General features: G+C 36.7%; 1 protein-coding gene across 1 annotated transcript in view; it reads right to left on the bottom strand.

The window, feature by feature from the left end:
- KCNB2 (potassium voltage-gated channel subfamily B member 2) overlaps positions 1-17,481 on the bottom strand; it is a 488,419-nt gene that overhangs the window by 455,564 nt on the left and 15,374 nt on the right. Inside the window, exon 2 of the mRNA XM_009213206.4 lies at positions 1,951-2,622. Coding sequence (XP_009211470.2) covers positions 1,951-2,529 — 579 coding nt within the window. The 5' untranslated portion in view covers positions 2,530-2,622. The remainder of the gene's footprint in view (positions 1-1,950; positions 2,623-17,481) is intronic.

Here is a 17,481-nt window from a genome sequence, read left to right as displayed (position 1 = left end):
AGAGTTTGTAGGTAGATTTCTTGTCTATTCATACAGACACAATTTGAAGCAAATTTAAATAATATGTTGGATGCATATGTAAAGGTCTATTGTAATGAGCCGTGGTCATAGTTACCTTCTTAGAGATTAAGAAACGGCGATTTCTTCTAAAATTTACAGATTAAATGAACTACCTTGTGTAGGAAATCAGGTTATTGACCTTATTCTATCCTTGTGAGAAATTCTTTGGGAAAATATACATATATCTTAAATTTTTTCTGTAACAGTACTTAACTTTAGATATAGGTTAATAATGTCATTATGAACAAATAAACTACAGTAACCTTTCAAATTGTCTTTGACTTAATTGCTTTATTTTTATATAGTTGGCTAACTTTCTCTGGAACTTTTGATGGAACAATGATTTATTCCTTAGTTGCCTAAAGGCTTGAAAGAACTCATTTAACACCCACAATACTCACTTAACTCCAGAATCTGTCTCATTCATTTTCAAAATTCACTCCATATTTTTAGTAGTAACTCAAGTATGTACCTAAACACTTGATATTGGAAACAGCAGTAGCCTTTCTCAATCAAAACCCACAAATGTGGCACATTTATTTTTTTCTTACAAGTTAAGTGAAAGGAAACAACTTATCCAAAACTACAAAAAAACCTAAAGTCTTCCATTTGCCACAAAATAAGCATTTCTTTGTTATAGACAACAGATATCATTTTATTTCACTTAGGTGCATGTCCTGGCTGGAAAGTAAAATGCCTTTAGAAGTCAACCAGAAAGAAAACCAAACAAAAAGCAGTTTTACAATCATCTGCATTAGCTGATTATTTACATTATTTATGTGCTATAGATTATCATGTAGAATCTTAATTTCCAGTCAAAAATCTCATATGGTCTATTACAAATTCTGAAATCATTACCATTTACAAGAGAGAATATATTAGAAAAAACAGTAAATAATCAAAAGAATCCATGTAATGACACACTCTTCCCTTCTCCATTCCGTACTCCATTTTCATCCATTATGCACAAAATGTCAATACTATACTCCTGCAGCTAAAGATGGCTTTTTGAATTCTTACTTATCATTCATACTGCAATACAGAACTAAATATATGGAGTGGAAATTGGTTTGGGCTAACCTTGAAAGCGCTAGATAAAATTAGACAAACAGAATCACACAGTTGAACTACATACTGGAATTAGTGACAAAAAATTTACTATGAGATTTGGATATATGCAGTCACAATGGGAAAATATGAATTTGCCTTCATTTTAAGCAAATACTTTATGAACTCAGACATGGTAATACCTCAATTGTAAAAAAAAAAAAAAAAAATTCAACAACAGTCAGAAACATGCACTGTTAAAGGAGGCCTCACAAGGTGGGTACGTGGATGCATTCTGGACATTGACTCATTTTTTACACAGCTTAGTAAAACAGTCCCTTCCTCATGTGTGTGGTGCCTGCCCTCTGAGCTACCTGGGGCCATGCTCTCGTCTCTTTCCTTGAACCTCTACAGAGCCAGGCTAAGAGGTACCTCCTCTCCTTCCAGTGACAGTACCTTACCTTTGTTTAAGATGGAGATCAGGCCCTCATCTTCCACAAGACTCGGTGCCTGATGAGTCTGAGCTAGTGCTTTCTCCTCAACCTCCAAGTCACCAACATGATACAGTGCCAGGAAAACGAGGACTCTCTTTCATCCTCTGTTGCCCATGCCCCTTTCTACAGAAATAATTATTATTTATGAAAGGGTAATGCCACTTTATGACATTAACCAGAATGAATTACTATATTGGACTAAATAAGATTTTGGAAAGGAGTTTTTCACTGTCTGTGTAGCCATGCTTTGTTCTGTGTTACTAAAACAGTAAAAAAAGTTATACTCTCTTGCATGTAGGTAGCATCTTTTCTGACCATACACAGGCAAGCAATACCATGGGTTTCATACCTTTGCAGCCACTGATGAGTTAGGTTTCTCCAGCAAGTCCCACAGTTTCTTCCTTTTATCAGGGCAGCAGGTATTATCAAACTCTTCTCCTTCTCGCTCTCGCATAGTCTCTGCCTCTCGCCTCAGTTCTTCGTTCATTTGTTCTTTTTTTTGATGATATCTGGCCTGGCAGCAGGACTCTAAGTAGATCTCATCAATCCCCCAGTAATCAAGTTCTTGGCCAAAAGAAAGTGCACACATTTCTTCCATCATATGGAGTTTCCCTGTCCGGTAGAAATTTAAAATGGAAGTGAAGGCTCCTGGATGCCGATCAAAGAAATACTCGTTCTCGTTCAGATTATAGTCATCGCACACTTCCAGGAGGCTCTCGTGTGTGTTGCAGTCTCGAAGCTTCCCCAGGCGCGTCCTAGGCAGCCTGTCCAGCGTTCTCCACAGGACTTCGTGGTTGAGGCCCCCCACGTTGATTTTAACTCTCCTGGAGCATGTTTTGCTCCGGATAATGTCCACAGGCTCTGGAGGAAGAGAAAGTGTCGACCTTGAAGTCTTCCTGTTTAAGCCCGGGGGAGCCTTTTCTGCCATTTTGAACTGGACAAAGCTGCAGAGCCAGGATCCTTAAAAAATGAGGTCAACTGAAGCAATATCCTTCTGGGGCAGGCATTTCCACTGACAAAGCTGGAAGAAAGCAACAATCACTTGGTAACTTGCATTTTCCTAGAGTATTTCCTGTTCTATGGGATCATTCTGTTGTTACAACCAGAAGGTACAATATTAATGACTGAATACAACCAGAAGGTACAATATTAACGACTAGATAGTTTTGGAGATACACATCTTTCCTTTAGGATATAGGAAAGGGGGGAAAAGACAACACAATGTACTACAGAGAAGAGGCTGTGTATTCAATGATATATACCTATAGGCGGGCAACTCCCAAACATGTCATGAGAGACCTCTTTTACAAGCTGCAGACTAAAATATCCATGTGCTTGATCAACTCTTTTTTTTGAGACAGGGTCTCTCTCTGTGACCCAGGCTGGAGTGCAGTGGCACCATCACAGCTCATTGCAGCCTTGATCTCCTGGACTCAGATGATCCTCCCACCTCAGCCTCCCAGGTACCTGGGAAATACCACCACACCTGGCTAATTCTTGTATTTTTTGTAGAGACGGGGTTTCTCCATGTTGCCCAGGCTGGTCTTGAACTCCAGGGTGCAAGCAATCCACCTGCCTCAGTGTTCCAAAGTACTAGGATTACAGGGTGAGCCACTGCACCTTGCCCTGATGAACTCCTTCTAGATAAACCACAGACATCTTAAGCTAAACTGACCAAGGTGCCAATCTCCCCAACCAGTTCCTGATCCTTCTCCATCTCAGATTTATGGCCTTCCCCATCCCATACCCAGTCACCCTCACTAAAACCCTGTGAAGTCCTGATCCGTCCGTCCACATCCAAATAAGCACCAAGTCTTACCAATTATACCTCCTAACCATTGCTTAATGCCTCCAACACTGTTACGAAGGTTCCCATTACCACAATGCTGGTTCGAATCCTCAGCATCACTTGCCTAGACTTCTTTTCCTTTCTTTTTTTTTTTTTTTAAACAGTCTCATTCTGTAGCCCAGGCTGGAGTGCAGTGGCACAATCTCAGCTCACTGCAACTTCTGCCTCCCGGGCTCAAGTGATCCTCTCACCTCAGCTTTCCAAGTAGCCGGGACTACAGGCTTGCACCACCATGCCAGGCTAATTTTTTTTTTTTTTTTTTTTTAGAGACAGGGTCTCACTATATTTCCCAGGCTGGTCTGAAATTCCCAAGCTTAAGCAATCGGCCAGCCTTGCCTACACTTCTAATACAGCCTTAAATTGGATCCCAAACTCGAGTTTTGTCCACCTAAAAACCATTTTCCACATAGCTATTAGAATGCTCTGCTAAGACACAAATTTGACCTTGCCACTCACATGCTTTAAATCCTGCAAAATGTCATCATTATTGGAATTTTATTTTTGAAGTCCTACCAGCACTTTAAAGCCTAGTTAGTCCTAGTAGGTCCAGCCTCCTCTCCACCTTCACTTTTCATCTTTCCCTCATCACTATATTCCAGCAACCCCAGACTGCACACAACATTCCCTTTCAAGCTCCTGGCCTTTCCATATTGTGTTCTGGAAACATCTTTCTTGTTTCCTTCTGACTAACCAGTACTTGCTTTTCAAGACTCAGCTCAAACCTCACCTCCTCCAGAAAGGTCTCCATAATATTCCCGCTGTGGGATCATGAAACTTCCACCATACCATTGCAATATACCTTTCCCATAGTATGCTGGGAACTCCTGAGGACAAAGACCATCTTTTCTATTATTATGTTCCTATCACCAAGCACAGTGCTTATACAGTGTAGGAGTTTAATAAATATTAAACAGTTAATCCATTCCATAATTATTTTCCACAAGAGAGCTGACCAAAGTAATCTATGTGGCCAGAAGATGCAAACATGGAGTTATTGGGATCACTTATTTAAAATGCATCTGTGTTTATATGTTATGTATATATAATATACATCAGAACGTGTGTGGGTGTTGTGTGTGTGCGTGTGTGTGTGTATGTGTGTGTATTCTTCTGCTTCACGGCTCTTTTCTCCTGTGTACTAATTCTTTAAAGTATTACTGCTCTTGTAGTCCCTCTTATTGATCTGTTATTCTGATCTGTAGCAGCAAGCATCTTCTTAGTTATCTTCCCCTATAATGTTTTTGCAGAAAATCATAGAGCTTCAAGCAATTCATCCAGAATACCACCTTTAATATAAAACATCATGTTTCACACAGTAAACAGCTTATACTAAAGGGAAAAACTATTAGATTTAAGAGGTCCTTATAATTAGAACTCTCTTTTAAGATACACACCAATTTCTGCATGCCCCTGGCTTCTCCATCCTGCAAGTTAAATTTATTTCTCCATCTGGAGGCCAAAGATCCTCTTGAATGAATACAAGACAACGTAATGAAAAATGTAGATGGACTATATAAGAATTATTTCAAATGTGGCCAATAAATATACTTGCAGCAGGAGTTTTTTCAACTACAGAGTTACAGGAATATTTTCAGCATACACACACACACACACACACACTTTCATCACACATGACAAAAATGCTTATATTTACAAAAATAAGAATATCTATAATGACTGAGTAAGCAACTTAAATTCTCTGGGCTTGAATTTTCTAATCTACAAAATAAAGACAATGGTATCTATTTCATGCACAGTATTATGATGATTAGATGAGATTGTTTATGTGAAATGCTCACTACAAGGAGGTATATCTGAATAGAATAAGAATATTCATATTTCTTCCTAAAGTTTGGTTTCCAAGCACTGAAAGAAAACTAAGATTAAAGCTATATTAGTTTCTATTAAACAAAGTCTAGCTTTTAAATTTTCTCTTTACATATATGTTCTGTCTTTCCCATTGAATTATAAGTAAAGGCCTGGGATTGTGGGTCCAAACTTTTCTCTACTGAGCACTGAACCTACACGTAACAGGCACCTCATAGCATCTGTGTTTGGTGCCACTGATGTTCATGTTCTAATTTTATATTCAGGTGATGATGAACCATATATATGTTAAAAATTGAGCAACACTATCAGGAGCAGGCAAAAACAGCTGAAAATATTAGAGATGGGGCAATTCTAGTGATTCATCTGAATATGGAGTCTCCATTAAACAACTTAGTTGTAGGTACACTGACATCTCAACAATCAATCATCGAATTGTCCACATAAATAACAAACTGTGAGCTGATGCAGTTTGAATTTGAATACAAATACAAATAAAATAAATGTACTTTTCTTGAACACCATGTCTTATGCTAATATGAAGATAAATCATTTTTGAACTGATTATAATATCAGATAAGAGGTTTTCCAGGAAGAGAATTAACTCCAGAATGACACAAATATGTCATTTGTTTGTGGTGAAGGGCATGGTGTGCCTTGCAATTTTGAAGAAGTCATTAAAAAAGGAAATGCTATATCATAGTCACTGGTAGGTCACTATTTGTCTTAAATAATTTCACGTGCATTGTGTATAGTGAATTTTCCTTTTTGTAGGGTGTATGTCTCAAGTGAAGAGAGGTCATAAGACTTAAATTTCAAAACATCTTCTTCACTGATCAAGAACTTTCTATTATAAGAAATCCAGTGTTGATTACAAGTCCCGCAAAAAAAGACACACTGAAATTCAATGCCCTTTCTTGATAGCAGGGATAGAGAAACTAAGGGTGAGAAAACGGCCTGTTGATTTGATTTTCTTAAGATTTAAAGATGATCTGCTCTCATTATTGTTACCATGGTTAAAAGATTTTTTATTCTCTCTGGGCAGAATGTTCTGCTTGTTACCTGATAAAGAGCGCAGGCTCAAAGGCATAAGTTCCTGAGCAGTTGAAGAGCTGTGAACAGTGTTCCAAAAGTTAATCAAGCCTTCAGAATAAGCCTATAATAAATGCAAGCTGCAGAGCATAAGCCCTGATCAACAGTGCCTTTGAAACTCACTGAACCTTTCTGCTTGCTTGCTTGCTTGCCTTTCTCCCTTCTATTTCTTCTTCTGTGGGTTTCTCTCTTACTTTCCCCCATGTCTGTTATGCCACATGCTACCTATCTTTCTTCCTTTGCTTTCCCTCCTTTCCTGTCCTGATCCCTAGATCTTTCCATCCTCACAGCCCCTTAAACAAGCACAAAACCAAACTATATTTTTTCAGACTTATACATACTTCATTAAGTTTACTGTAGCCAATCCTAATATAGAGGCCTCCTGGGCTGAAAATACCTTCCAGGAGATAAAAACATCTAAACAGAGTTGGAGGTCTATGGAATCATAAAAGGGGCTCTGTCTGAGGCTCAGGACACCTCAGTTCCGCATTGCCCTCAATTGCTAATTGAACTTTAATTTCTTCACCCATTAAGTGGTGGCATGTCCATGGCTAAAATTCTTTAATCTCCTATGACACATAATTAATTTTTTTCTTTCACTGCAATTCTGCTCCTTTTACCTCCCCATGCCCTCCAATCACCATCCTTACTTCAGATAGAAATAAAGCTATCATGCTGCTTCACAGTCAATGAAACATTTTCCATGTCTAGTTTCTTGAGGAAGATGGTTTTCATATTTCATTTTAAGAACCTTTACTTTCATATTTATCATGGCTTGAAACAGACTACCTTCAGAACATCATGAAAGTTTCATTTATTTTATTTAGTGTTTAGTTAATTTTCTATCGTTAACTTTTCATTTTAAATTTATGTCCTTTTCTGCCATATAAATTTTACTTCTAGCAATGAGTCTGCCAGTTCCCTGTGGGTAAGGGTATTGTGTTTTACGACCCTAGAGCGTTCGCAAAATTTACGTTTTTAATCTCAGTAATTAAAGTGGATATGATGTATTTTCTCATCATACTTTTGTAAGTGAATTTATGTCTATCATAATGATTTTTACCCCATAAAATTAATCATGCAGTTCAATTCTGTATATAAGTGTAATATAAAATGCAATAATTCAGTGCTTAAATTGTGTAGATATTATGCAACTGTGAATAATTTATAAACATAAATTGTCAGTATAAACAGAAGACACTTTTGTTTGAGACCTCAGAACACATGTTTTCATGTCAAGGGCAAAATCTTAGTGAATATTTTCTTTCAGCAGTTTGTTGATTTATTTCACCTCATTCAATCAATTGAAAGTTAAGCTTGCTACAATCAGTCAGCCAGCGCGAATGTACTCAATATCCCTTCATTAGTCTTCTAGAAAAAAAAAAAAAAAAGCGGCTCTGTAAACAATAAACAACAACAAACATTTGAATTTTGCACAGCTGCACCCTGCTTCTACAGCAGCGTGGCATTATGCTGCCACCCGCTCAGGGCCAAAACTGACAAAACACAACTTTCTCATCGTGGCATCTTAATTACAGCTTGAGGCTCCAGGTTTGGAGGGGGAGTGGGGTTTAATGTAGTCTCAAAAATACTAGCATTATGTCATACACTTGACACTTCCTTCATGGAGCCAGGCAGGGTAAGTCACATGTGCGATCCTGTGAAGATAAAAAGCAAACCTTTCTAAAGATGTAAGTGATGTTTAACATTTCATTTTTGTGTTGCTAGCACATGCTGAGCAGGCACTGCAAACAAACAGCTCTGAGACCTTTAAGTCTGTATCACTGCATACATAGCTCTAAGGCATTTTCTTAAATTTTCATGTACAGCATTAAGTAATAAGTTTCTGTAGAAACTATATTTCAGAGAACCACAAGATGATCTGCAGTAGGTATCTGAAGAGAAAGGCATCGTAACTGTTAGCTGAAGATTAAATCAGTGTATATTTTTTAATTCCATTGTTGGCTGCAATTTTTAAAAGCACCTCCAAAATTTACTAATAAAAAACCAATAACATTATAACAACCTAAAAACATATGTATATATTTATATATATATATATAAAATATGTATATATTTAAAGTATATATATTTAAAGTAAAGTCCTGGAAATTTTCAGCTATTCTAAGAAATTCAACAAACCTGCAACCTGCATTACTTTAGAACCTGGTCAGAAGTGTTTAATAAATTTCATACTATTTATTATTTTTAATATATAAAATTCTAGGAATAACTGAAATGCTGTCCTTGTCCTCAGAAAGTGGAAGGTGACATTTCTTTTCTGCAGTCATAGGCTGCTAATATCAATTTCTTCCTTAACTTTAGGACAAGTATATACTCCTTGGTTTTTAAAAAAAATCAGAACTTTTTTGGGAGGCCAAGGTGGGCAGATCATGAGGTCAAGAGATAGAGACCATCCTGGCCAAAGTGGTGAAACCCCATCTCTACAAAAAATACAAAAATTAGCTGGGAGTGGTGGTGCACACCTGTAGTCCAACCACCTGGGAGGCTGAGGCAGGAAAATTGCTTGAACCCGGGAGGCAGAGGTTGCAGTGAGTCGAGACTGCACCACTACTCCAGCCTGGTGACAGAGTGAGATTCTGTCTCAAAAAAAAAAAAAAAATTAGAACTTTTATCCTTGATATAACCGATGCTTTTTTTAGATACACTCAGATGAAATCCTAAAAGCTTTCCTTTCAGTGGCCAAAGGAAGCATTGTGTTGCAATAAGAAGGGGACAAGACAAGTAATAAATAGGATATGTAATATGAGCTTCTTTCAATATCATAGCTGTCTCCAAATTTATAAATAAATAAACTATTTTGTTTAGACCCATAATATAATTTTTCTTCATCAGGATAATTATTTAAATAATTAGGCCCTAAACATATATGTTCACTAAAATTCACTAAAATTACAGAATAAAACACCAGATTTGGTTTTTAGAAAAATGGCCTTTTATAAAACATAGCTGACCAGAAAAAAAAAGAACCCTTCTTTATTCTGAAAAATATAATATTGAATTATAAAGCATCTTGGACCTTTTATAGACTACAAGGTATTGTGATGGCTGGAAATTTTTAGTATGCTTCAAAAGGCACACAGAAAAGGGCTCAAACTTTTATATCCACATTCAGCTATTCAGCTACTGGGTTTTCTATTATGATGGTAAAAGTGCCCTTTACATTGGCACCCAAGATGTGTCCTTCTAAATCTTTCCTTTTGCAAGTCTTCCCAGACTCACAGTGTAGTGAAGGGGATAAAAATGAAAGGTGATGAAAAAAATAAGGAAGGCAACCAACAGAGAATCTACTGGTACTACTGAAAGGAATGGGAAACCATGGGCCACCCAGTAATATCCTGAAAAATAAATCACGAACTTCAGTCACTACCTGGTATTCCACGTGGATGATACAATCCACGATTTGGGTGAATGACATAAATTTTACATTCCATTTGGATGGTTGGCATAAGACAGACTCAGCCTCTATGAAACCAAATATGGAAATCTTCATGAAATTTGGATAGGATTTGAACAATCTGTAAGGTCTCTTCCAGTAAAAATTAACTTTTAGATCGTGTAATGATTGGTCTGAAATGTTTAGTAGTAATATTCTTGAACAAGGACCGTTTCTCAGTTGGGCTCTGTCTCATAGTAAAAATACACTTTAAATTATCATTCTGTTCCTATTTCTCCATACTCAAACATGCTATAGGTAATGTGCCTGTATTAAAAGCTCAAATACTGAGAAGTCTCTATGACTTAAGTATTACACCATGCTTTATATACCTCCATGTTTTGAGACTAAAATCACAGAATGTGGCAGAAGGGAGTTTAGATATGATCTGGTCCAATTTCTTTATTTACATCTTTTAAAACTGAGACTCACTGAGGTCACATGACTTGGCTGACCTCAGTTGATAGTTGCTGAGCTTGAACTAGAACCCAGATCTCTAGTTGTCTATAAAAGTCTCTTTCCATTAAATCCCACCTCATTATTATTTGCCATTCACCTTCTAGTCAGAGTTTTAAAAACCTTTTATTTCTTAATCTACCCCCATGTCAAAATACTAATCCAAACTACACCAAGTTGAGATGAATTATCTCCTACATATTGTTTGTTTCAGTAAAGGGTAATGGCCGCAGTGAGGCAACTTAATTGTGTTCTTGCAAAGAGAGGTGCACTTCCCAGAACTGCTCTTTCCTTACCTCTGCTTCCCTAGCACTGGTTTTGATGATAACAACCTCCTTCTGCCTTGGATCTCTCCAGTCAGCTCTGCACACTACAGCCCAAACACCAGGAGGTCAGCGCCATCTCTTGTAGAAGATGCTCCCATGGCTTTCTGGCTCTCAGGATTAAGACACAACACTGGCTGGGTGCGGTGGCTCACATTTGTAATCCCAGCACTTTAGGGGGCTGAGGCAGGTGATTCGTCTGAGCTCAAGAGTGCCAGATCAGCCTGGGAAACACGGTGAAACCCTGTCTCTACTAAAAATACAAAAATTAGCCAGGCGTAGTAGCGCATGCCTGTAATCCCAGCTACTCAGGAGGCTGAGGCAGGAGAATTGCTTGAACCTGGGTAGTGGAGGTTGCAGTGAGCCGAGATCACACCATTGCACTCCATCCTGGGAAACAGAGCAGGACTCCATTTCCAAAAAATAAATAAATAAAATAAAATAAAGAAAAAAAAAGACACAACACTATACAAAGACTGCAAGGTCTATCTTTCACTTACTTCTGTGCTTCTACATGTCCCTTGCTGTCCCCCACCTCCCCTCCCTCGTTGTAGATCCTTCTTTCATTTATTTAATGTGCTATTCTCCCTCTTGTACAAATTGTACAAATTCCCAAATATATAGGGAATTTGTACATCTTTCTTTCCCCTCTTCACCTTCAGATATCAACTCAAGGATCACATCTTATTGTCCCCTGACCTCCTTGACAATACAATAATCCTCTTATTGTAAGAACTTACAGAACTAGGTACCTTTCACCTGTAGTAGCATTTGTTACAACATCAATTTCATATTTGTTGGGATGATTACTTTGATTATTTGATAAATATCCATCTTCTTCACTAGATTCTAAGTTCCTGGAGGGCAGGGATCACATCTGATCTTATCCATCATTGTGTCCCAAGTGACATGCAATAAATATTAGTTGACTAAAAAAGTAAATAATCAGGTTTAATTATTTCCTTCCTTATTTATTTAAAATTCAGTTTCCTCTTATTCCTGCTACCTCATGTTACCTGCCATTCCCCAAATTCAATATGACTCCTATGTATGAAATGTTCTTTTCCGCATTTTCCACCTAATAAACTTTTACTCATTATTCAAGATCAAGAATAAGTACCTTCCCAGAAAGAATTAATCTTTCCTGCTTCAGTGGGTTAGAAGTTTGTTTTATCTATTATAATGCTTTTCTCATTATAACTATTCAATTAGAATCCTTTCTTATCATGCAGCAAATATGTATGAACCCCTATGCTGCTTGAGGCACAGTCTCTGACATGGTGCAGCTTACACTCTCATGGAGGTAAACAGATATTCTACAAACACGCAAGCAACTAACTACAATTCTAATAAAAGCAACAACAGCAAAGTACAAGTTGTCATGAGGGCTTAAACCTGGAAACATCTACTTGACATGAGTTACTAAAATTGACAAACATCTCTGTATCCATATTTGCATCTTTTGTACCTAGCTAGTGTGTCACCTAATATGAATGCTTAACACATGTTGTGGACTACCCCCCAAGAAGTGAATGAATAAGTAATAAATTTCAAAGAACTAGTATCTTCTTTGTTTTGTTAGATATTTTGGTTAACATAATATAATACTACCAGTTATTATGGATAACCTCCAATTTATTTAAAGTTCTGATGACCTTTATTTGCCAACTTTAACAAGGCCTGGGTTAAAAATAACAGCTGGATTTCCTGGAACTAGGTAGAGAATAATTTGTACATATATAAAACTCTCTAGTAATTATTGTTGCCCAACAATGGACAGTGCTACCTCAAAAAACTACCAGGCCCACTGCCTGGCAGTGTTCATGTAGACCCAGGTGATCACCCATCAGGTATACAGAGGAGAAACTCCTAGTCTGTGGAGGTTGACAAGATGGCCCTCAAGTGCCTTCTGTCACTGCAATTTTATGGTTCTGTGAGATTTCTGTGTGAATACTACTCATCTACATCTTCGACTGGACTGATGAGGAATAGGAAAAAGTTGACTGTGGTAAATTTCTTAAGTTTAAAATGTTATACAAGTGAATTTTCCATTTCTCAGCTTTCATGTCTGGTGAGGGCCTCTTCAATATGATGGCATTTCCACCAATTAAAAAAATAAAGAAAAGTAAGAGAAGAACGTATCAAAGTTAGTGAGTCCATTTTCTTTCTTCAAAATGTAAGCTTATACCTGTCAACAATGATCTCTTCTCTTTCTAAATAATAGAATGCATTTCCATGTGAAGCCTCAAAGGAATAATCCTATAATAATGGAAATACATGCTGGACAGTAACTGGGATGGGAAAATCATGTGAGGGGAAAGGTGAGAGTCTTTCCTGGTATATTCTAATCACAATACACAGGTGGCCATGTGCTATGGTCTGAATGCTTGCATCCCATCAGAATTCCTATGTTGAAATCCTGCTTCCCAAGCTGATGGTATTAAGAGGTGGGACCTTTTGGGGGTGATTAGGTCATGAGAGCAGGGCCCTCATGAATGGGATTAGTGTCTACAGAACAGGCCCCAGAGAGCAGCCTGTGTCCTTGACACAGCAAGAAGACACCATCTCTAAGGAAGAGGCCCTCACCAGACACTAAATCTGCCAGCACCTTGATCTTGAACTTCCCATCCTCCAGAACTGTGAGAAATAAATTTCTGCTCTTTATAAGTTACCTAGTCTAAGATATCCTGTAGTAATAGCCTCAAAGGACTAAGATACCATACCTTCAGCCTCAAAGCAAACCGCTTCCAAAATTTACCTTGGGACACTCGGCATAGCATCAACTGGAGGTCCCGTTTTTTCTTTCTCTGACTACTCATACTCAAAACACTGTGTTCTAGATTCAAGCATGAAAAACGAGTTTCTAACAAATCAATGATATTATGGAATTAATTTAAAAATTGAACTTTGTCACAATCGATTGTATGCTTGATTTTTTTCTATTCATTATTAGATATTATTTCTATTCATTATTAGACAGAAAAGGGAAGAGGTTCCCTGAACTATAGACACCACCATCTCCATATTCCTTGGGAATAATGTTTTCCATCCATCCTTGTCATTAGTGGGGATCATTAAACAGCATTTTTTAACCATCCATCTGTGTATGGCACTTTATAAATATTCCTTCCCTCACCCCTGCCCCCTCGCTCAACCTACCATGTGTCTCTGTTGTGTAAAACACTGGAAAGCTACAACAATAATAAATAATTAATGGTAAAAAAGGCAGATGGGCAAGATGACCTACTAGCATCTATGAATCTTAGGATGTTAAATTTACTGCTAGAAATACAATTCAGCAAAATTTGATAAGAAAATATCAAAGCATTTGGTGAGGAACATGAACTCATCAATTTCCGTCAACATTTTCTAAAATAAAAATGTAAAAATTAGGGACCACAGATGGACCAACTGAAGCCCTGAGTTCACGTGACTTGTACCAGATGATGCAGTCTTGAAATAAACAATGAGAAAAACAGTGTGGAAAAATCATAAGAATTATGGTTGCAACAGTGTATAACAGAGAATGTTACTATGAACAAAGGGAGAAAATATTCAAAAATAAACGAAGGCTGTTATTCTCACTGAAAGGAGTAGTGTGGTTAAGGGTTGTAAAATTATGGATTCTATTTTCCTTTAAAAAATTCTTCTTTAATATTGTTATGGGTTTTTTCATTTTTTTTTTTCTTCAAGGAAAGAACTAGTTTTTCTGGATTTAGAGATGGTGATATTTAAAGCACTGTTTTTCATCTTTGCAAGCTGCATGTAGTCAGGATTATAATAAAAGAACATGTCTGTGTAAAATAAGCTATTGTGATGGATTCACAAATTTACAATTTGGATTTTATTTCAGCTTAAGATCAAAATGCCCATAAGTAAAATTTACATTTCCTAGAAGGTAGGGATATTCTTAGAGTTGTATCTGAAGGAGAGCCAAAGTTATGATCTCATTTGCTTTGTGAATTTTGTTAATGATTATCACTTTCATCACCTACCAAATATTGAGTGATTATTATATGTAGCCACTGTGCTTATCGCAGTTAATTCACATGGTGAGAATTCTCATTATTTCTCATCCCTCCTTGGGGTGGGTATTATTATCTTTTATTTACAGGTAAAGAAACTGAGGCTCAGAAAGGTAAGTCTCTTGCTCACAACACAACTAGGAGGTGCGGCCTCCAGAATTCTAACCCAGCATTATCTTAATCCAAAGACCATGCTCTTGACCTTTATAAGACACTGGGAATTTTCTTTGAATTGAAGGATTCTGGATGCCTGTAATAAATGAGCAAAAATATGGGATCAATATTGAGCAATCCTAATAGCATGATACTAAAGGTGAGAGTGAACCACAAATAATTCCTGTAATATTTTGTCTACCCCTTGGCCTGAATGACATGTATAACATTTACTATCACATTACAATTCTCTTATGGATAGAGATGGTAGAATTGGCAACTGTTTTGGCAGCTCTGAATTTTTAAAACTAAACGTAAGTTTTAGTATGTGACTTTCAGAAGTAATGCTAATTGTCTTAGTATTCAAGATTTATGGTCAAAATAGATGCCTACCAATACTTTCTAAATGTTGAAAATACAAAATGTATAGTAGTTGGAATGGGTCCACTCTAACTGGGTGAAAAACACTGGTAGATTTAAACAATCTTCCCAGGGCCTTTTCAGCATCAGGGCCAGTAGCTAAAGCTCCTGCTTCTGAATCCAGTTCTTTGTATTAGACTTTGCTACCGCAGAGCACCAAATATAAATACACAATGTAAACAGTGGAAGAAAAAAAATGTGAAGCAAGAGTAATCTGACTATCTCATACCCAGTGAAACCTATAAATACTGGCGAGTTGAACCTATTATTGATGATTCCTGGCTACAACATAAGTCTATAATTTCTATTATTCCAATAATGGTCAGAATGGAAAAAGACCATAAAATATAAATAAGAATACTGATTTAGATCCATTATTCCTCTCTCATTCCATCTCCTCCTTCCAAAACAATGTTACTTGACTGTCACTAAATACTGAGCATGGGGGATGATGCAAAATTGGGTAAAGTAGCCCTTTGCTCTCAAGAAACCCACAGGATCACTGCAAAGAATATTACAGGAACTTTTGGTTTTGTGTTCTAGCATGTATTTTGTAGGCCCAGATAACATTATGGACTTGAATATGTATTTAACCTGCACCTAGTTGAAACTCTCTCCCTGATTTAAACATATTGCTGTAAAAGAAGAGAAGCTAATATAAAGTACCAGCAAACGACATGGATATTTTAATTCATGGGGCTTTGTGGAATATAGTATGCATTTATGGATTCAATAGCCTTAGTCACCATTTGTAATTTTAAAAACTCTTTGAGGTTTTATTAATTTGTTAACTCATTCAACAAATATTTATTGAGCATCTGCTACCCATCAAACACTGTATTCCGAATGTTATAAAATGCCTGAAATAAAATAGGTCCCCAGAGTTTAAAAAAAAAGATAAAAACGATGACCATAATGTTCTACTTTAGCTTTATATAGATGTTTACAAATTGTGTTTATTATTCTGGAAACTATTTGGCTGGGCTCGAATGAAACCAGAAGCCAAGTTTAAGAAGTAGCTTCTTAATAGCTTCTAAGCTTTCTATGTGCACTCTTTCCATAAAGCCTAATGAAAATGCTCTCCTTAGATTTAGAAAAAAAAAAGTAGGATTCCAAATTTAAAATGACATTTATCTCAAAAGTAACTTAATATTTAATGATAGCCTGATTAATAATCACGATTTTTTGAACTGGGAACATTTAGCATGAAAGCCCTGAGGCACATTTGTTCTAAGCTATTCAGACTAGGGAAAAAGGAGTAAAGATAGACTCTTTCTTTGAAAATGTTACTTTATTATGATATTTCAGATTTTTGCCTTCTAAACACCACACTGTTATTCTGGTATTTCCTCACTGGAAAGTTATGTATTTGTGGAAAGCAGGGCAAAGAACTCAAGAGTCAGACAAATGGGCAATTTCAAAGGATTAAATGCAACTACCATGTTATCTAGGTGAAAACTGGGAAAAACCAAGAGCAATGCCTTATGTTAAATTCTTCATATGTTGATATTGAAATTATTATATCTGATCAATATCCAAAATGTACTAATCAGCAAGCCAAGATCTATCATCATTTCTGAGATTTTGTTGTTGTTGTTGTTAATGATTTGAACTGTATTTTGGTCTGTGTGTATGTGTTTTTTTTTTTTTAATTTCTTTGTTGTTAAGGATCTGAACTGATAAAACAGCTTTTGGAAATAAGCACAAAGGAAAAGAAATCAATATGCAAAAGAAAAGGAACTTGTTAAAGGACACAGTGTTGTATCTGTGTCATCTTAGACATTAAAAAAGGAAACAGTAAGAAAGAGAGAAGAGGGGAGGGTACAAAAAAAATCCTGCCTGGGAAAAGTGGATGTGAGACAGTCATATGACATAGATACTTACAGAGGAAGTGTTCTACATGTGTACAGTACTTCACATTTTGTACAGCCTGCCTAAAGATAGAAATGCCCTCAATAAAGATCAGTGCCAGTGGACAGAAATAAGAGATAGTTCATTCAAATCCCTTCAATAGGATGTACCTAGGAGATACACATCAAAGTCAAACTGGCACTGGGCACCAGAGATTGCTTACATGTTTATATGGTAAACTGGAGGCCAACACTGGTTGTAAATGAATATGTCTAAAATTTAAACCATACTGCTTTTGAAACTGTTTCTTAAGGTAGTTCATGCTAATAATAGTCTAGATCTATATACTATGTAGCATGGTAGCCACTAGTCACATGTGGCTATTTCAACATAAATTAAATAAATTTAAAATTCTACTTCTCAGTCT

The sequence above is a fragment of the Papio anubis genome, chromosome 8 (assembly GCF_008728515.1).
Source record: "Papio anubis isolate 15944 chromosome 8, Panubis1.0, whole genome shotgun sequence".
Classification (NCBI taxonomy): Eukaryota; Metazoa; Chordata; class Mammalia; order Primates; family Cercopithecidae; genus Papio; species Papio anubis.
This window is presented reverse-complemented; position numbering and strand designations above follow the sequence as displayed.